General features: G+C 42.1%; 2 protein-coding genes across 3 annotated transcripts in view; both read right to left on the bottom strand.

Moving 5' to 3' along the window:
* CASR (calcium sensing receptor) overlaps nucleotides 1-21,334 on the bottom strand; it is an 85,596-nt gene that overhangs the window by 43,562 nt on the left and 20,700 nt on the right. The window lies entirely within an intron of this gene.
* Nucleotides 9,620-10,741, bottom strand: LOC123940903 (hsc70-interacting protein-like). Its single transcript, XM_046003882.1, has one exon. The coding sequence runs from the start codon at nucleotides 10,739-10,741 to the stop codon at nucleotides 9,632-9,634; it is 1,110 nt and encodes a 369-aa protein (XP_045859838.1). The 3' UTR covers nucleotides 9,620-9,631.

Genomic DNA, 21,334 nt, shown 5'->3' with positions numbered 1-21,334 from the left:
ATTGAATATGTCTTTTTGAGAAATATGAGTTGAGTACATGCCTGAAGTGGAATTGCAGGGTCATAGAGTTTGTATATGTTTAACTTAGTAGGTAATACCAAAAAGTTTTTGAAATGGTTGTAACCAGTTTATCTTCCCATCAGCAGTAAATGAGAATTTCCACTGACTCGTATCCTTGCCCACCAGTGATATTGCCAGTCTTTCTCATTGTAGCCCTCTCTTGTTTTCCTTTTATATGGTTATGTTGTATTTACATGTATTCCTAAGAAGCATTAAAATTATTTTAATTGTTTTAAACATTTTAAAAGAGCATCATGCTACATGTAATCTTCTGAGACTTTTTTTCACTTAATGTTATATTAATAAGATTCAATTATTATGTGTTACTATATAGTTAATCAATTTGACTGCTTTATAATATTGCGTGAATATGTCACAATTTATTCATGCACTTTTCCACTGGTGGGCATTTGAGCTGTTTCAGTGATAATGACAATTGCTTCCTTCAGGTTTGCTCCTGTCTGTGCAGGAATCATGGAAGAGTTCTGTGAAATTCCCAGCTGCTATTAGCTTCTTGCAAAATCTAAGGCCCAAAATGACATACCCCCATCATCCTATTTTAAAGAATATTTTGCCTTAAAGTTAACCAAAATCACATATATTTTAAAAATTAGGGCCATTTCCTTTAGCTTACATTATCACTGCAGCAAAAGTCCAGAGGCAGAAAACTCTAATTCATTTAAAGGTACAATAGAGTTGCCTTCCTTTTTTCCAGACTTAACAATCCAAATTTCTTTCAAACCTTTCTGCTTAGGGCTATTTCATATTTTTCTAGAGATATATGTTAATATCCTGTGAACTTTTCCTAACTTCTTCATGTCAGTCTTTAGAGTATGCTAACAAAAATGGAACCATGCTTGAGACTGACTTGAGGTTGACAGGCATTTTGTCCCTGCCCTTTTGTGACAGATCTCAGGACATGTTTGCTGCCTTTTGTCCACACACTATAATTTGGGTGACTCGCATCAACATTGTGGTCATCTAGGTTCTCCTTGTTTTTCTAATATACATTTGTTTCACAGTCCTGTCAGAATCTATACTGGTATTTTTTAAAATCTCCAGATATATCACATTGCAGTTGTTCAAACTGAATTTTATTTCTGAAGAACTATTGCCCCATTAAATTCATTTTGAACTTTGTTTCCATTTTTGAAGGAACGTCCCCCTGGCAAGAAATGCCAGGAAATAACTGACATCTTCAAATTTGTACTTGTTGGACGATCATGAGTTGTCATTTAAAAACATGGTACATTAAAAACATGGAACATGCTACATTCATTGCCCCCAGGAGAAGACTCTCCACTAGACACCGAAAGCTGTTTTGAAGACGATCTCAAGGTATAGTAACACTTTCCCCAAATAAAGCCACATATGTCTCCATAAGCCTGACTTGAAGCTGGATTATCCAGCATACCCTTGCATGTGGTGAAAACCCATCCAACTGATTTCCTGCAATGTGGTAAATCTCAGGCAGAAATGTAATTTTGAATAGATTCTCATATCTGTCAGGAACTGGGCTGGGGGCAGGGCAGTGGGTCTCAAAGTAAAGTCCCTGGACTACCACATCAGCCACAGCATTACCTGGGAAGTTGTTAGAAACAGAAATTCCTGCATCCCACCCCAACCTAGTGAGTTAGATACTCTGGGAGGGGGTCCAGCAATCTGGTTTTAATAAACTCTGTATCCAGTGTATACTCAAGTTTGAGAACTTCTACTAGACTATCTTAAACAATTCTTTTTTATCTGCATTAGCATAGGTTAGTAGTCTGTTCTTGGCTCTGGAAAAGCTGGTTCCTAAGAATAATTTCAAAATGAACCTTTTTTCCCCAACATTATACCTTTTTTTTTCCCTAAGCATAACCTAACAAGGCAGAAATGCATTGGAACACACACACAGTAGTTTCCTGTCAGTGTCAATTTATTCTTCAGTTTCTCTGAAATGTTTCCCACATAATAATTGTTAACATCTTACAACACCAGTATTCCAGGAAACATACTTCATAAATCACCGCTCAGTAGCTAGGGTGACTTTCTGCATCTATAAAAAGTATGCATGATTTGTGAACTATAGAAAATGGCCATTAACCACAGATTGGCCACTTCTTGCCTTCTGTCCCAGCCAGGGGATTTACCTATCTCTTCTTCTTCCTCTTCTTCTTCTCTTCTACCTTTCTCTGGCGCATCTTGGGAGCTATAATTTTAAACTTAATTCTTTCATTATTAAATTCCTCTTTCAGCTTTGCCAAATGGATATATATTCCTCACAACCAGTGGATTGGCTCCAGATAGGAAGCCCCAGGATCCTGTTTACATGTGGCCATTAGAAGTTACTTTCACAGGGACACCAGGGTGGCTCAATCTGTTAAGTGTCTGCCTCTGGCTCAGGTCATGATCTCAGCATCCTGGGATTGAGCCCTACATTGGGCTCCCTGCTCAGCAGGGAGTCTGCTTTTCCCTCTGCCTCTGGCCCTCCCCCTCCTCGTGCTTGCATGCTCTCTCTCTCAAATAAATAAATAAAATCTTAAAAGAAGAAAAGTCACTTTCACAAATCCCCTCTGTCCCGTACCCCCTGTTGTCTTCTGCTCACTCTGTCAGCCCTTCCGGGGGCTCAGAAAGGCCTCTCCTCCAGGAGCTGGAATGGTCTTGAACATTCAACAGTCTGTGGCTATCCAGTGCCCTATCAGTGTCTCTCTGCTTGCTCCTGAGCCTGTGAGAGGCTCCTGAAGACCTGTCAGGGTAAAAGGAGGCCACAGAGGCCTTACAAAGATCTCCTTCCACTTTGATGCCTCCATTCATCTTTTGAAATGAAATGCTATTTTATTTTGATTTTCTTCTCTCTTCTTTGCCTCTTCTGCTTTCTTTTGTCTTTCTGAAGTTTCCAAACTGGGTTATAAGACTTCTCCCAATCTCTCTGATGAGAAATAAGCTCTTTTAAAAGTAATGGTAAAGGTTATTATTTCTGTTCCTATTCAGCTATGCCCATGTGCTGACTATATTAGACCAAGGGGCCAACGGTGGCCAGATTTGGCCCACCTCTTTTTGTAAACATTTTATTTAAATATACGCAGGGAAATTGGAAGGGGAGATGAACCATGAGAGACTATGGACTCTGAAAAACAACCTGAGGGTTTTGAAGGGGCGGGGGGTGGGAAGTTGGGGAACCAGGTGGTGGGTAATAGGGAGGGCACGTGTTGCATGGAGCACTGGGTGTGGTGCAAAAACAATGAATACTATTACGCTGAAAAGAAATAAAAAAAAAGTGAAAAAAATAAATATATGCAGGCCGATTCACTTGCATATTATCTATGGTTGGTTTGGTGCTACAAGGGCAGATTTGAGTGGTTACAACAGACATTGGCCCACAAAGCCTAAAATATTTACTATTTGGTCCTTTACACAGAGAGTTTGCTGCCCCTGAAGTAAACTGAACACAAAGAAGACTCCATCCTTGCTATGACTGTAGGCTGACAGCGTTGGAAATAGTTATGTGCCTTGTATGCATGATGGTTTCTGCAAGTTCAAAGGAGCTGATTCCATTAGGCTTTTTGATTAGGGCAATGAGTCCAACAGCCTGTTTTGTGACCAGAGAAACAGGCCACTTCTTCTCCCTGGTTGCCATCTGACTCACTCAGGAGACATCGGGGGTCTTGTTTGCCATTTTCTCATATGAAGAGAATGGAGTGGGTTGTGTGGTGGGGACTCCCCCCAGTGAAAAAAACTGTAGCTAAAGATGGGAAGTCCAAGCTAGACACTGAATCACCAGCAGCAACAATTTTTACCCCTTTTGATGCTGCCAAATGAGTCAGTTCCCTGGGAACCAGCTACCTTCCTATGAAGATGACCTTAAGAGAGGGTATGATTGGTGTGGTTTGGTTGGGAAACAGAAATACCACTACCTCCCGTGTAGCCCATGCCAGGTCTTGGCAGGGTGGAGGCCTGAAAGGAGGAGCCCCAGCACTTCAAGTAAGGGAAGAATGTTTGCTCTGGAGATCACTTTCATTCTGCTTTTATCATTGATGGATGCAAATTCCCTCATGAAGCGGTCCTCTTGCATTTCTCTCATTTTCTTCTCCTCCTCATCACAGCTCCACTTCCCAAGACCCTGAGGCTCAGAGTACGGCTCTTGATGGGAGATTAGAGAACATTGGAAGGGGAGGGGACTAATGTCAATGCCCTGCAGCCAGGCACCACCAGGACAAGAGGGAAGGGAGGCACCTAGGGTGCAGAATGGGAGAGGCACTGGTTGTGATGGCTGACCCTCGTCCTGGCCCTTTTGGAGGAACAGCCCTATGGTTGGACAAGTGTGGTTTGTTACTTACTGCGGAGAAGCAGAACTGTGGGTCATCTCAGAGAAGGTAGTAGGAAGAACTACAGGGCTGAAGCTTGTGTGAGGGGAATTTGGGGAGGGCATCTTAGTGACTCTTGTCTAAAGGGAAGGAAGACTAGAGTGAGGCTGAAGCTGCAGTGGTAAAGATGAGTAGTCGTCTGAGCCAGGATAGGGCGATCATGGTTGTTTTTGTGGTTTGGATAATGTTAACTTTTTTTTTTTTTTTAATCTGTGCTCAGATGTGATTGTGGAGTGCTTTTATTTCTGTCTCTGTCCTTCACAGTCACAGACTGGTCTTGTTTGATGGTGATGTTTATGAAGTTGCTTATGCTCGGCAGGAAAACATCAAGGCCTTACTGATAGTACCACCCATCTCCCCAGTATTAGGGGCCGGTTTTCTCTTTCTCACTGACCAGTTAGTCTCACTGACTCACTCTTTTTCACTTCCTTAAAGTCCCAAAAGTCACAGGATCGTGGAGCCAGAAAGGACTTTAGAAGCTATCTAGTTCGAACCTTGCATGTTTAAGTTAAGGAAATGGAAGATCAGAGATGTTGCCTGTCTCTCTCTCTCTCTCTCTCTCTCTCTCTCACACACACACACACACACACACACACACAGCATCACACAGCTGGTTCTGGGACCCATGTTTCTTGACTCCAGGAGCCCTGCATACGCTGGTCCTGCCTCCTTCAGCAGCCTCACTGTAGGTATGGGGACAGCCTATACCACTCTCCTTCCTGTGCTCTAGTCGGCCCAGCTCTTCACTTCCTCCAACGGGCCAGGTTCTTTGTTGTCTCAGGTCCTTCCCACATACTGTTTCCTCTGCTTCGAATGCTCTTCCCCCACTCTGACCTGTACATCTGGCTTAATTCATTCCTACTCATTCTTCAGAGTTGGCTCAAATTCCATCACCTCTCAAGGAAGCCCCCCCGCCTCTCTAGGCCTCACTCTTACTAGTGCTCTCCATCTTCCTAGCATTTCCCTGCTAGTCCCTCTGAATCTCCAGGCAGTCAGGGATCTGGTCTTTCACTGCCCTATGCTCTGGACATTGCAGGCCATCAATAATGAATGGACAATCTACCCCAAGCCTGGTGGAGTTTCCACTAGAATTCTTTTTATAGTATAATTTAAAAGGATTCTGAAATCTTTTTCAGATTCAGGTGCCTCTCTATAAACTTAGAGTCTGGTTGCAAGTAATGAATACAACAGGCTAAAGCAAAAATGCTGAGGTATTGCAAATAGGTAGAGGATGAATTTGATGATCCCATCCCAATGTCGTCCTTCCTGTGATCACTATCTGGACATGCGGGTGTGCTGGAAAGGCCAGCATGAAGCCAGGAGCCCTTCACATCCCTGAACCAGAGAGGGGTCCTGGAGTCTGAAGCTGCTATTGCATCATTATTTAAAATGTTAGAAGACAATATAGAGTAGGCTGTTTGGCAAGAAAAAGGCTATAAAGATGAGATAGTCCAGACCACTTATTTATATGCCTCTCTCTGAAACTATGCAACTATGTCTGCTCTTCCCAGAAAAAATGCACATCTGCACATAATTCTGTATGTTTCAGGTGTTTCATATACCCTAAAAGCAAGGCTATATGATTGGAGGTTTTTCTTCCTGTGGAGAGGTACTACTCTCTTACCTCTGTGAAGAGGCAGGGCAAGAATGGAAGTTAAATTTCCTTATTCCCCATCTTCTATCCTTTCCCTTAAAATCAAAATGTTCATTCCATCATGAGAGACAACAGGGCATAACAGTTGAAGGCACAGGCTCTGAATGAACCCAGGGTTCTAATGTCTACTTTGACAATGACTAGTTGGTGACTTGGGGCAAGCTGTATAATTTTTGTGCTTTTGTTTCCTCTTTTGTAACACAGGAATAACGATGGTGGGGTTGCTGTATGGATTACATTAAAATAACCTTGTAAGAACTTATCACAGAGCCTAGCACGCAGTCGATACTTGATAAATGTTACTTCTTAACATGATGATAGCAATGCAGCCTCCCCCCTCCCCCTTACTTTAACTGAGCAGAGAGGTCACTTTGCTGTTTCTCTCTGGTCCCAGAATACACCAGGTTGAGCTCACCCACGGTATAGCTACCTTCAGATAGCAAGTGTATGATGATGAGACAGGACTGGAGCAGAAAGTCAGACTTGCCACCCAGCAGCTGGGTTAGAGATGCAATTAGCATCCTGTCCACAGGGTGGATATTAGCTGTGTGGCACACTCTTACAGTGGGATCATGATCAGGACGTTTTCTCGTGTCTCCCAGGGTGACAAAGGCCAGAGGATGACAATGAGAAAGCTGCAGAAGTTCTGAGCTGATGGCAAGTAGAACAAGCAAGGAAGGTCCGCTGTAGATCCCAAAGGGAGAGATGGGTTTCAGGTTTCAACTGCGCATATCTCTGATGCCTTATGTATCAGTCTGATGATAGGTCAGTGCAACAACTTGGAAGCATGGTTGTGGAGAACCAAGAAAAAGCCCTTTGGCTTTTTCAACAGGGTGACAGAGAACTAGAAGGGCTCAGGAGACCCTGGTTCTAGTCTCTGCTCTGCCACTCCCCCTGATTGAGTGGGACAGCACCGATTTGGTGAGTCCGGCGGGCGGAGCCTCAGCAGAGGGCTGGCCACTCTACCTGTCCCCTCCCCCTCGCCTTCCACGGGTGAGAGGGTCTCCCTCCTCCCTTCGCCCAGCCCCCCGGGCTCAGCAACTATCCTGGTTGGGGGGGATAGTGGGCAGGAGAGGCTGCCCCTCGAGGAAGCCGGCTCCTTTCTCCGCCATCAGCAGCCCCAGCCGGTCGCTCCGGCGCAGCTCCCCGCCGTTTCGCCCGCGCCTCCAAGCGCCCGCATGGGCCAGGGGCCCGGCTGTGCTGGAGCAGAAAGATCGCAGATCGATTTCCAGCCTCAGCCTGGCCGTGGCGTCAGCAAGGAAGTGAGGTTGTTTTGACTTGTAATGCGTGGAGATGGGGGAGAGGCTCTCTATGGCCTTGCGCGCAGGACCCGAGGCGAGAGGTGACACTGCCTTTGCACTCTCTGCTCCTGGCAGGGGACTCACTCAACGGCCGCCCCTACGGGCCAAGGCCAGTTTGGGGATCGCCTCCCAGGGCCTTAGGCTCCTTTAGGAGTTACTGATAATTTAAGACCAGAGACACACTCTGAGCAAAATGAATACATAATCGGATCCAGTAAAATCCAGGCGGCATGTCTATGTTTAGTCTGAATCTGTCATTTGCAAACCGGTTAACTGAGGCTCAGGGAGGGGAGACAAATTGCCAAAGGCACATGGCCAGACTTCGGCAGTGCAGGAATAGAATGTGAATGTTCATTCTGACACTTCATTGCTTCGGTAAGGAATGGAAGCCGAAATGCAAACAAACCTTAAAAACGCACTCCAGTAGGGAAGTAGGAAATTTTGGTTCTAGTGTGCATCCTGATTTTGAGGGTGGGATGGAACTGGGAGAGAGAAATAGAGAGGCTGGCAAAAAATGTTTAGCAGATTTAAGGTGTATATTTTAAATTTAAGACTGTTCACAATAAAACAAACATTTGGCATAGATTATCTTCACTGTATTGTGGGATTATTAATTTTTAAAAAATTTATTTATTTATTTTTTATAAACATGTATTTTTATCCCCAGGGGTGGGATTATTAAATTTTAACAATACTTTCAGAAAAGCAGGTGTTTTTCTATCTTGTAGGCCCTTTATTATACACAGGCAAGGCTGTGTTAATCAACTGTGGTAACCCAAAGGATCTGAAAGTTAGATCATTTATAATAAAATGCTAAGTATGTGATTGGGAATTCCAGATAGGATAAGTCAGTGGGTATCTGGGGGGTATACCAGAGAGGAGTAGGGCATTGGGAGATGGAACATGTAGACGGGGGAGGGAAGGGAGGATACCTGCTGGGGAGTAGAGAGGGTGAAGACACAGGAGCAGGTAGTTCTGGTCCCCTCTTAGCTTCCGCTCTAACGCTGGTAGCCAGGAGCGCGCATTCAGTTCACTCTTGCTAGGGCGGCCTAGCTAATGCCCCTAGATAATGGGGGACAACCCTTATCTCATAGGGTTTTTCTAACAGACATACAGGTGTCTGGTACCTCATTTCCCAGTAAACAGATGGCATACATCTCCTGCCCTGTTCTCCTGAACCTCTTCCTCTCCTCTAAGTGACCAGTCCTTCAGTCCTTTCTGTCCTTGGGATCTCAATTCCAGTCAGAGATAGATGAGTCTGTGTAGTAGCCCATGAGAGATCCGATCTCGATTTGAGAAGATCAGCTTCTTTCCTTTACTGTGCACTTGGCAACACTATTCCTTTTTTTTTCTTTCCTTCTTCCTCCCTTCCTCTCCTCAATTCACCCCTCCCTCCCTCCCCACTGAGTGAGGAGCCCAATGTGGGACTCAATCCCAGGACACTGGGATCATGACTTGAGCCAAAGGCAGACGCTCAACTGATTGAGCCACGCAGGCATCCTAATACTATTTCTTTCTTTCTTTTTTTTTTTTTTTGGAAATAATGCAAAACATTTATTTTCTATATCAGACAAGAACACAGCTAAGTAATCCAAGTCTACTGCAGCATCAAGAAAATCATCCCTTCACCACAGTGTAAGATTTAAATGCATCTGCACAAGGGTGCACACTATATAAAAGGAATAAGGTTGCTGCTGCCCTGCCAAGCACTTCCGGTCCCTACCCAGGTCCGACCGCAATACTGGTGGTCCCAATGGTTCTATCAAAATAAATTGTGTTTAAAAAATAAAGCATTTAAAAAGACAAGTCAAAATGCCTCAGAAACTATATCTCCAACTCAAACTTCATCTATTTTAATATATTATTTGCCTCCCGCTAATAAACCTTTATTTCACTCGTTATAACTGAGCAATGAATCTTCCACACTGAATATCTTCCTTGCCCAATTAATCCAAAGGAAGAAAACTGAAATGATTAGTAAAGAAAAATGTAGGGACTAACACTCCCTTTTAATATGTTTTTAAATATTTTTAAGGTTTAAAAAGTGTTTCAAGTTTGTAGTTCCTAGTAGGAAACATTATCTGAATGAATACCCTAATGGCAAACCATTGTAGAATGTTTCAGTTGCATGGGGGAGCAGAGGCGTAGGGATTCTCTTCACATCAGCTCAGCTGATGGTACGGAGGTACACTGGTTTGTATTATTGCGACATCCATTAGGTGATCGAAGCTGCTTTTCCTTCAGCGAGGGCTTTATTTGTCAGAAGGGCATTATGCTTGACCTCCAAATTTGGCTGACAGTTTACTGATGAGATTCATAACCTTTGGGTTGCTCTGATATTTTGACATATTCACTGGGTTCTGGGCCACATCCTGGAAGGCCACCATAACTTCTGGATCCTGCATGGCTGCAAGAACTTCCGGATCACTAAGAATTTCATTGAGCCCAGGCATTCCTGCCATTCCAGGCATCCCCTCTGCCATTCCAGGCATCCCTCCAGGAAAATTACCAGGCATTCCCCCAGGAAAGCCACCTGGGAAAGAGCCATACTGAGCTCCTGATTGTCGTCTGGCTTCTTCCTCCCTCTGGGCTCTCTCATGTTCTTCCCGAGCCTTCTTAACCCTTTCTATTCTTTCTTTGATCTCTCGCTCTTCACGTTTTCGCTCATATTTTCTCCGATGTTCAGCAATTTTCTGGGCTCTCGGTTGAACTTCTTTCAGCATTGCACTAGCATCTTCATCATAATCCAGTTTACAAGCAAGGGCAAGATCATGTGCTGCTTCTTCCCAATGGCCCAGAAGTCTATGTGCTTTCCCACGCCACTTATAAGGTTGGGCTGAATCAGGATTTATTTCAATAGCTCTGTCACAGTCTCGAATGGCAGCATTTGGCTTCTGTAATTTGATGAAGACACTGGCTCTCTTGGCATACAGAATGGCCAAGCGAGGATTTAGTTTGATGGCATCTGTGAACAAGTCAATGGCTTTCTGTAGTTCACCATCATTTAGGGCATCAATGGCAGCCACTTTTTTATCATTTGCCTGATCCATCATTTCCTCGGTTATCTCTACATTTTCATCTCCCATTTCTTGAGGAGCATCAGTATCTGGTTCAATCATACCTTCATTGTCAATTTCTAGATCACTTTCCTCACTTGATGGTTCATCTGCCTTTATGTTTTCCTCCGCCTTCTTATTATCTTGTTTTTCTTCCTTGATACTGTCTTCTGATTTAGTTTTATGAGTGGCAGGTGGTATTTTACCCCCCATGCTCTCCACCCACTCCCGCAGGAAACGCATTTCCTTGGTGTGCAGAACGCTCGGATCCTGCTTACACATTTTCACGAAAGCCTGAAGCTCGCTCACTTTACGGGGGTCCATGGTCCAGAGGCAGTGGCAGGCGGCAGGCGAGGCTGAGGTTGCGACCCGATTCCAGGTGCGAGTACTAGCTCCCAATACTATTTATTTCTAATAGCAAAAATGGAACTCCATGTCCCACAAGTGAGGACTGGCATGCCAAGATGGTACAATCTCAGAAGACTGTGCAGTCCTTAAAAACAGGTAATAAAATCACCTAAAGGCATGTTACAATTTTCATAATATGTTGTTAAATAAATTAAAATCAAATTTACAGAACAGCATATACAGTGAAACTAACTGGTTTTAAAAATATGCATAGACATAGAAAGAAAAAATGGAGCATTATTAACATCTCTGTGAGCTAGACAGGGAAGTGATTCCTAGCGTTAGGCCCATAATGCTGAAAACAAACAAACAACCAGAGCCACAAGATTACCCGAGACTGAGGGGGTTTAAGTGATTTGCCCAATATCACACAGGTGGTAACTGGCAAAGCTTCAGCTGGAACCAGATTCCAGATTCCCGATTCAGTGTTCTTCCACTGGACTATTCTAATCCACTCCTTCCCCAGACTGCTGGTGTCCCTCATAGGTATGTACATTTCAGGAAGGACTTGCTACTTTGAAGTGGTCACATTAACCCGGCCAGAGAGTCATTTAGATGCCAATAGAAAAACAGTTTTGTTTTTGTTTGCTTTAAGAAATGATACAGTAATTTGCTCAACAGACATCCTCCTTGCTTCCTGAGCCTCTCATGGGCAAGTGGTGCGGGCAACCTGCCAGGCACCTTATGCACACACCCTGGGTACGTGGACTATCAGCGCTGGTGGGAACTTTGGGAATCACTTAGCAAATGAGAAAACCAAGGGTCTAGACAAAGTGAATTGTCTTTACCTCCAGCTGGGCATGGATCCTCCCAAGGGCCTCCATTACCTCACTCTGAGAATCTGTTCTGAAATAATGATGTTGTCTTTTAGAGGCTTTCTCAGAGAAAGCCCAACCCCACTTCAGTCCTAGAAGAAGGTAGCCAGCCCCATTCTCCCTTTCTGGTAGAATTCTCAGCTAATGTGTCTGTGGCAGGAAGGAGGGGTCTGAATCGCCGTGGATTCAGGTGTTGGTATGGGGAATGTGCTAGCTTCATGGATCTAAAAGGAAGTGGGAGAAGATGGGAGTTAAATGACAGATAAGGCAGAGGTGAGTAAAAGGTATTTTATATTTGCCATAGTTGTTCATTAAGATTCACTGAGTTCGGGGTTCAGTTCTCAAGGTGGCTTAATAAAAACTGCAGAAATAGAGCCTTTTCCATACCACCAGCTTCATTCTTCATATTCATTGAATGAAAGGTTAATGAATTCAGAGTTCCCTCTGAACTCCTTTTAGATCCCCATTCTGTACCATGTAGACCATCTAGGTGAAAATTTGCTATGGGTTGAGATGTCCTAAAGCTGTAGGGAGAGGCTAGGGATGGAGCTAAGACAAGAGAGACTTTATAGCGCCAAGATGGCAGCTGGAATGGTGAGCTTTGATGATTCTCTAAGGAAGAAAATGAGGGGAAAAAAATAAATGATAACCTTAGATTCCCAAAATGTTCTTGATCAAATATGTAAGGAAACACTGTGTAAAATAAGAGTAAACATGTCTGTTGATTATAGGGCTTATCAGTGCCTTCAATAGTCTAATGTGAATTGTAGAATCTTCAAGAAAAGGACACAGTAAATAAAGTTGAAAGGCAAGACAAATATAATTTCATTCTGGTAATTTTCTTGTTCTTATTGTTTTTCTTCTCCTGGATTTCAAGTTAATAGTGCTGTAAATCCTTGGTATTCTATGATTGTTCTGTTTATTTGTATTTAACTGTGATCATCAGGGATACTGATGATGACTAACAGGGATGCTGCTTTGGATTTGTCTAGAAATTTTCAGTTTGTGTCTCGCTGAGTGCCTGATAATTGGAAATAATCATTACTGTCCGACACTTCACTGGACCTGGCTTAATGGCATAAATTGCCAACCTTTCTATATGTGGCTGGGTAGCATTAACATTGGCTGGGGATTGAGACTGGAAGCAGGGTAGGAAGGAGATGTCAGATGCCAGCAAGCTCTGAGAGGAGACACACTGCTACTCCTTTGGATTGTTACTAGGATGGACCATCCTTTTTTCTTATGTGCTTTGGGTTCAGGTATCTCTTCTATTTCTCTCTCTAATAAAAACATTTTTATTGAGCATAACTTAATGAAGTTCACAAATTATAAAACTACAACTTGGTGAATTTTTACAAAGGTACAACATCCATATAAACACCACCTAGATCAAGACATAGAATATTCCCAGCATACCAGAAGACTCCCTCATGCCTTCTCCCAATTACACCCTCAAATTCTATTCTGATTTCTATCACTCTAGATTAGTTTAGCTTATTCTTTAACTTCATAGCAAGCTTGGAGATGCTTGTTGCTTTGCAGGTTAATATACCTAGATGTAGCTATTCCTCACGCCCCAACCTCAACACATGCTCATCATGGTTGACCCAATGTGTGTATACACATGTGTACATGCAGACAGAGCAGTATGGCAATACTGGACTGAAACTTCTCACAGAATTCTGAATATTTTACGTTATGTGCACAACGTTGAGATGGAGAGAAACAGAATGGGATCAGAAAGGCAAGTAGATTCCTAGGGAGGCTGTACAAAGGCCTCACACTCTAAATAAACCAAGTCTTTAAGGGAGGAGCTCCTCTTGTCTAAATCACAAGAATTTAAACAACATTGAGTTCATAGTATTTGGTATTCTATAATAGAGCTCACATGTCTGAATCATCCACTAAATGCTCATCAAACTGGTATCATAGATGGTACCTCTTCATCCCTCTAACCTTGAACTGGTGGGTTTGCCACTCTAACCTTCATTGCTGGCCTAGCCCTGACCCAGGCTTTGAACCAGTTCCCACTCCAGCTCCAGGAAGGCACCGCTTGTACGCATAATTATTTGTTGCCTTCATCGTAAGCTCCATGGGGATGAGAGTGATGTCTCTTTGGTTCACTGTTGTATCTCCAATGGATGGCACAATGCCTTATATATAGTAAATACTCAATAAATACATGTTGAATGAATAAAATACAAATTGTAAAACAATCCAAATGGTGAAATTAAATCTGTATATATAAGTAACATTAGCTCATTATTGCTGAGGTATTCTTTTACGTGCCAAAATTTGCTGATAGCGTGTCCTGACGTCTTTATAACTTAAGAGTCTATAAATTCAAATATTTGTATTAATAATAACACCAAAAATACTAGCTAACATTGTAGCCAGACTGTACTGGTTACATAAATAGTGCCTAAAATTTAGTCCTCCGGGGTGCCTGGATGGCTCAGTGGGTTAAGCCCCTGTCTTCTGCTCAGGTCATGATCTCAGGGTTCTGGGATAGAGCCCTGCATCGGGCTCTCTGCTCAGTGGGGAGCTTGCTTCCCTCCCTTCTCTCTGCCTGCTGCTCTGCCTACTTGTGATCTCTCTCTCTCTCAAATAAATAAATAGAATCTTTAAAAAATTTAGTCCTCTCAGCCAACTATTAAGATGGTACAGTTATTATGCCCATTTTTGAGGATGTGATAACTATAGTTTTTAGTTTCTTGCCCTTTTTAATGCATCATGGGAACTCCTAACTGTTCTCAGATTCCCTTGTTCTGTGAGAGATAATGTCAAAAAAATCTTTCAGGTAAATGATAAATTGACCAGATCCTTTTAAAATTTCAAAACAGGCATCCCAGACTGAGATCATTTACCATTCACTTTCCCCCAGGCTTCTGAAAGCTAGAAATGCCAGTGGTGGTGATTTAAACAATGTCTCACCAGTTCTTCTCTGATTTCCCTTGCCTATGCTCAGGTACTGGAAAAATCAGGTAAAATGATCATGAGGTCAAGGGCAAGGCAGCCTTGAAGGGATAAACCTCCAGTTGAAGGGAACTAAAAGGGAAGAGAATAGTTCTACCCACTTATGTTTTGATGATGTGGCCGTCCGTGGAGACTGTGTGTGTACGAGGTGTGCCCATCAAGAAACAAGATTAATTTGACACACATACTTAAATAATAGTGCCTTACATTTGTACAGGGCTGGACAGTTTGCGAAAGTGTTTTCATGTCCATGATTGAATTAGATTCTCATAACTGCTCATGAAAAGTGGATATTATGAACATCCCATTAAAGATGAGCAAACAGAGGCTCCTCATGGGTAAGGATCGAGGTCCATCGTTTACATAGGACTCAGTCCTGGCTTGGTTCCAGAGCTTATGGTTCCCAAGGCTTCTGACACCCAATGTACACATCCTACAGAGACAGCCCCTCAGAGGATAGCTCTTGGGAGTTCAGAGCACTTCTGACACGGGTGCCTTTCTGTCCAAGAAAACCAATTACACCTGACTTGGCACCAAAATCTTGTCACTCCGGTAAATCATTACTTTATTCACCAGACTTAGCTGGCTCCTGGCAACTTTGACCTATTTTCAAAAATGAAATAAAAAACTTTCTCAAAGGTGGAAACTTTGTCAATTGACAAACTGATGAAGTTCAAAAGAATGGCATATATAGAGAAATTCCTGGAATTTACACCAAAATATTAATGATGGACCTTGAGGTGTTTAAAAAGCCTTCAATTTTTTTCTTGTCTGCATTACTTGAAATCTTTATAATAAGTCATGTTTTGCTTTAATGAGACACAATAGAAACAGATTTCTTAAAGAAAAATGTTGAAAGCAAATATAGCAAAATATTAGCAGCTATTTCTAACCTGTAAATATAAATGATTGTCATTTGTGTGCAAGTGCGTTTTCCTGCACCCAAATCCCCCCCAAATCTTTGGAGCAATAGAACCAACATGCAATAAGTGGAAAGCCTTTCAAGGGGCTTTCCTTAAAAGGAGACCACACTAATTTGTCTGTGCACACACCAGTATGTTGATTTAAAATAAATTTGTAGGTCATTTTATGCCTCACTCATAGCCCAGCTGTCAGTTGTGACTTTGGCTACTCTTGGAGTCAGGGGGCTTTAATCATAGCGTGGCTCAGCTTTCTCATATGTTTGGTCAAAGACTCTCTATCCATCTGTTATTCAGGGTTGTGAGGTGGCCATATTTGGGAGAATAGCAAAGGCAAGGATAAATCTACTTCCTTTCTACCCTCCCCCTTAGTGGTCCAGAAAACTCTGGTTTATGTCCTTCCAGTGGCAAATATTAGTCTCTTGGTGATGCATTCCACAATCCTGAGGTTAATAAATGACTTGGAAGAAAAGCAAGTCATTTATCATGGACTTTGGTGTGACCCTTAGTCCAGTCATTGAAAAAATACTGTGCTATGGGTGTTTTCAAACAAAGAACTGACCTTACTGCTCTGTTGCCATGTGTCTAGTTAGGGGACATGGTCTTTTCTTTGTTATTTTCACTCCAAGGACTCCTTAGCAGCCAAAAGAGATTTTATTTGGCTAAAGTCTCACCATTAGAGTCCAGACTATAAAGCATTCCTGTACAATCCAAGTACAGAGTGAATGACAACTGAGTTTACCTGAATAGTAGTATGTCTTTCTCTGTTGGGCCAGAGCTGGGACTTAGATGTGTTCAGCATGTGTCATTTGATGATCTTAATGTTCCCAGTCCACTCTTACCCCTTTTGTCTAGTCCACTATCTCCCTGGGGTTTTTGAACATTCTGAACTAAGAGAGAACAGTAAGGTTGTGTCTGCATCCTCTTTTCTTAGTCATCCAGAGAGACTGAGATTGTGAGTGATTGGAGAACTTGATTCTCTTCCAGCTCTGAAACTGCTTGTCTGTACCCCCTTTTAAGATACCATAAAGTTACTGTCACATATTTTTAGGGAAGTTCTGAAGAAAACGTTTTAGAAGCCAGCACAAATCAAAGACTTTAATGAGCAAAGTAGACATTCCCCATAAAAGACTCTTAAAAGGATCTTTAAGTGGATACTGTAGGCAGAAAAAAAGAGAGCAGGGTCATAAAGTAGAATTGACAAACCTAAAAGAGCAAATGAAAGAATCTGGTAAGTGAAAGTTCAGAGGAACAAACGAATAAGGAAATAGTACACTACAACAACAAATATGCAAGTACTTCCAAGAGTCACCTTGGAGTTTTCAAGAAGAGGGGATAACACAGGGTCAGGTGTTGAGGAGCTAAATGTGGGTAGAAAATGCACCGATAAAGGTCCAGGGCAGTTGGCAGAATCTGGCCAAGAGAAGGAAGCACATGGAAGAAAGGAGAAAGGTATCTTCAAGTGGAGGGCTTGCACCTCTTAGAAACCACAGCTGAAATAATCAGGAACCAGTTTGTGCAAGTCATCTTCAATTATCTTTGACCTCTCTTTGCTATGGTTGTCCAACTGACGGATAAAAAAATGAGTGTTGATTTGAGTAATTTAGATAGGTGTTTTGATACTGGCTTAGCAACTATACTCATATTGTAAGAAAAAAGATAGAAGGAGTCTATAGTGTTATAGCCAATATATGAGTAACAGGGTCAGGTGACTACTAAAGCAGTGCGTTGTTAACAAGGACCAGGAGGTCCTTGGCCTACCCTTGGCCTACACTTGCTATGCCACACGGTGTTCAGGTATGTATATTTCAGTCTTAGAGAAGGGGATCCAGACAAGCTGGCTTCTGTCCAAAGAAGGCAAATAGAACAATAAAAGCTTGAAAATGAAATGATGGGGCATTTGGGTGACTCAGTCGGATAAGCGTCCAATCCCTGGTTTCTGCTCAGGTCCTGTTCTCAGGGTCATGCAATGGAGCCCTGTGTTGTCAGGCCCTGAGCTTGGTGGGGAGTCTGCTCGTCCTTCTCCCTCTGCTCCCCCTGAAATCATGCTCTTTCTCTCTCTCTAATAAATGAATAAATTCTTTAAAAAAAAAAAGGAAATAAAATGAAGCCATGAGGAGGAAACAGTTGTGGGAACTAACACTGATATTTTGTTGGGAGAAAAAACTCTTAGTTGGGACATGATTGGAGTTCTCCGGATGCTGAAAGAGGTCTTGGGTTTTTTCTCGGTGGGTACAAAGAATAGGACTGGACAGAGAGGCAGATATTCCAGGGAGACAGATTTTGGTGTGAAGTAAGAAAGAATTTTCTAACTATCAAAACTGTACAAGGTATAAACCTCATAGGTTTATACCTACTAGTCATGGGGAAAGTTTCCTATTACAACTGTTAGGACAATGCAACAATGGAAATATATGCCTCCCAAAGTGAGGGTGTGAAAGTGTTCAGGAAGAGGCTGGAGGAGCCGGTGTGAGGGAAGCAGAGGGGACATCGGGCTGTGGGTGAGTGTGGACAGATGATTTCCATGTACTCCTAGAGGAATCTACAATGCTAAGAACTACCTTGAATGTATACTGCACCTTTCTTTCTTAGAAATTAAAGTGCTTTTACTTCTAGCCTCAGAAGAGCAATGAATCACAGAGTAATGAAACAACTTGCTTAAAAATTGTTTGAACTAATTTGGGATAAAAATCCTTCATAGGGATATAATTCTCAATGGTTTTTATACACTTATACACATGAAACTATTTGGGTTTACCTAGAGGCAACATGCTACATATATCCAAGGCAAGCTTTTCAGATTTCATAGGGTAAATATGGAGATACTGATTTGTATTTTGTTTTAAATATTTTATTTATTTATTTATTTGACAGAGAGAGAGATCACAAGTAGGCAGAGAGGCAGGCAGAGAGAGAGGGGGAAGCAGACTCCCTGCTGAGCAGAGAGCCCGATGCGGGGCTCAATCCCAGGACCCTGGGATCATGACCTGAGCTGAAGGCAGAGGATTAACCCACTGAGCCACCCAGGAGCCCTTGATTTATATGTTTTAATATATAAATAAGTTGAATCAAAGAGTCCTAATGCCAAATATGTAAAATAAAGGAAATGAATGCATTTACTTACATTGACTTTTGGTTAGTCACTCCTGCTGTATGGGCCCAGCAGGTGAGGACCACCTGTGTGATTCCTTCTAGCTATGAGACGTTGTATACTAACTATTAAAGCCAGAGATAGCTTTAAAACACGATGTCCCAGAGAGCCAGCTAGCCCTTGACAGGAAGTTGGCTGGCAGCAGGTATCGAAGGGGAATGGAGAACTTACACCCTTCTTATTTTTTATCAGTCGCTTATTTACACTGTAGGAGAGTAAAAACCCAGTATCAAAAAGCATTGTTTGATTCTAGTCCTATGTGCAGTTAGTCTTTGGCTCTCTCTGGCACCTCTGGTATTGTTTTCCCTCCACTAGGGCAATGAATCAACTTCTTCCTTTTCCCTGTCCCACCCCTGCCACTTCACTGACCCCAAGTCCAAGTAAAAGCGTCTCTGGTAGGGACTGCAGCTCCTGAAGTAATGAACATGACTTTAAGGCTTGTCTGCTTGAGGTACCTTACATTTTCTTAATTACTTTAAGAATAAATCCAGTTTATCTGCTTAAATCTGTTACTTCCTGGGGCTTAGGTTTCTGATTTATCCAGCACTTACTATCTTAGTTGGCAGAGGCCCATCTCTTTGTGGAACAGATCTTAGCAAAGAATTTTCACTTAAATGGCCATCCCATCACTGCCCTTCCCAAAATCTATGCAGGTCTCACTGTCTTCCTTCCCCTCCATGTCCTTTGTTGGATGCAGACTCAGATCATACACAAAAATCAACTGCAAATGGCTTGAAGATTTAAGTGTGATAGGCAAAGGATGCAAGGCAGCTGAGTCCCACACACCCACTCCTCCTCCCACGCCCACCTGTACTCCTACTTCACCTGCCACTACTAAACCCCACTAATTCCGAGTTTCCAGGCAGGCAGATGCACAGTTGAATCTCAAGCCAGAGTAACCTTGAACTCGTGGAATCTTTTAAGAAATGAAAGCAAATCCTGCCACCACGATGCAGCTCAATTCCATGTAAATCCACTTTAAAAAAAAAATGTGACCTTCTCTGCCATTTTTAAGACAAGATTTCCATTAATAAGCCATTCCATTTTCCATTAATAAAGTTTACGGTTTGCACAAAAAATTTTTAGAAGAAAATGTCGAATGTCTTGTAACCCAAGTATGGAAAGATTTCTTTTTCTTTTAAAGATTTTATTTATTTATTTGACAGACAGAGATCACAAGTAGGCAGAGAGGCAGGCAGAGAGAGAGGGGGGGAAGCAGGCTCCCTGCCGAGCAGAGAGCCCAATGCGGGGCTCAATCCCAGGACCCTGGGATCATGACCTGAGCCGAAGGCAGAGGCTTAACCCACTGAGCCACCCAGGCACACCTGGAAAGATTTCTTAAGGAAGTTTAAAAAAATACAAATAATACAAGAAAGATGACAAATTAACTTTAGTTAATGTAGTTTTAGTTAATGTAGTTTAGCTACATTAAACTAAGAACTGCTCATAAAAAGATCCTATAAAGTGAAAAGACAGGCTGCAAACAGGAAGGGGATAGTTGCAGCAATGTAACTGAAAAAGGAGTAGTAGTCAGAATGTACAACATTCCTATTGAAAGGAAAATTGAAGCCTCCCAATGGAAAAGCAATGGGCAGAAGACATGAACAGACATTTCTGAGGGAAAAACTTATGAATAGACAAGGAAAGAAATACATACACATCGGTAATCAAATTAAAACCATAGGGGCACCTGGGTGGCTCCGTGGGTTAAAGCCTCTGCCTTCGGCTCAGGTCATGATCCCGGGGTCCTGGGATTGAGCCCCACATCAGGCTCTCTACTCAGCAGGGAGCCTGCTTCCCCGCCCCCCCACCTTTCTCTCTGCATGCCTCTCTGCCTACTTTTGATCTCTGTCAAATAAATAAATAAAATCTTAAAAAAAAATTAAAGCCACAACAATTTGGCAACCACTCAACTGTTGGCAAGGATGTAGATAAATGATAACTCTCATACAATAATTGTGGAAGTTTAAGTTGGTAAAATCACTTTGGAAATCTATTTTACATTGTCTAGGAAACATGAAGATGTGCATACCCTAAACCTAGCATTTTTATCCCTAGGTAGAATGAACTAGAGACTCTTGCATATGTGCCAAGGAGTCATGTACAAAACTGTTTATAACATTTTAAAAATAACACCAGAGAACTGCAAATACCAGCTGCTGATCAACAGGAGAATAGATAAACTTTGTTACCCCCTTAGAGTGAAATTCTATACAGCAGTGAAAATGGATGAACCACAGCTATAGTCATTAACATGGATTACTCTCACAAATATAATATTTTTAGAAGTACACATTAAAGTATGCAAATAGCATGATTCCATTTGTACAAAATTCAAAACTATGCAAATTAAACAGTGGTGTTAAGGGATACAATGTATCTCTGATATAATATATATACTAAAAACCCCTCATTTTGTAAAACCATGCATTAACAATAACAGAGATTATGGACTATTTTCCTCTGGAAAAAAATACAAAAAATTGCAGATAACTTTGTAAACAGAATATTAATAAAACCAATAAAAATCCTAGTAAAAACATTAGTATAGTTAGAAGACATATTACATTATTAGTAAATAAAAATGTCTGCAAATATTAGAATTAATCTTACAGAAAAGAGGAAAATAGCTTCTTAGAAGGCTGAA

The sequence above is a fragment of the Meles meles genome, chromosome 4 (genome assembly GCF_922984935.1).
Source record: "Meles meles chromosome 4, mMelMel3.1 paternal haplotype, whole genome shotgun sequence".
NCBI lineage: Eukaryota > Metazoa > Chordata > Mammalia > Carnivora > Mustelidae > Meles > Meles meles.
This window is presented reverse-complemented; position numbering and strand designations above follow the sequence as displayed.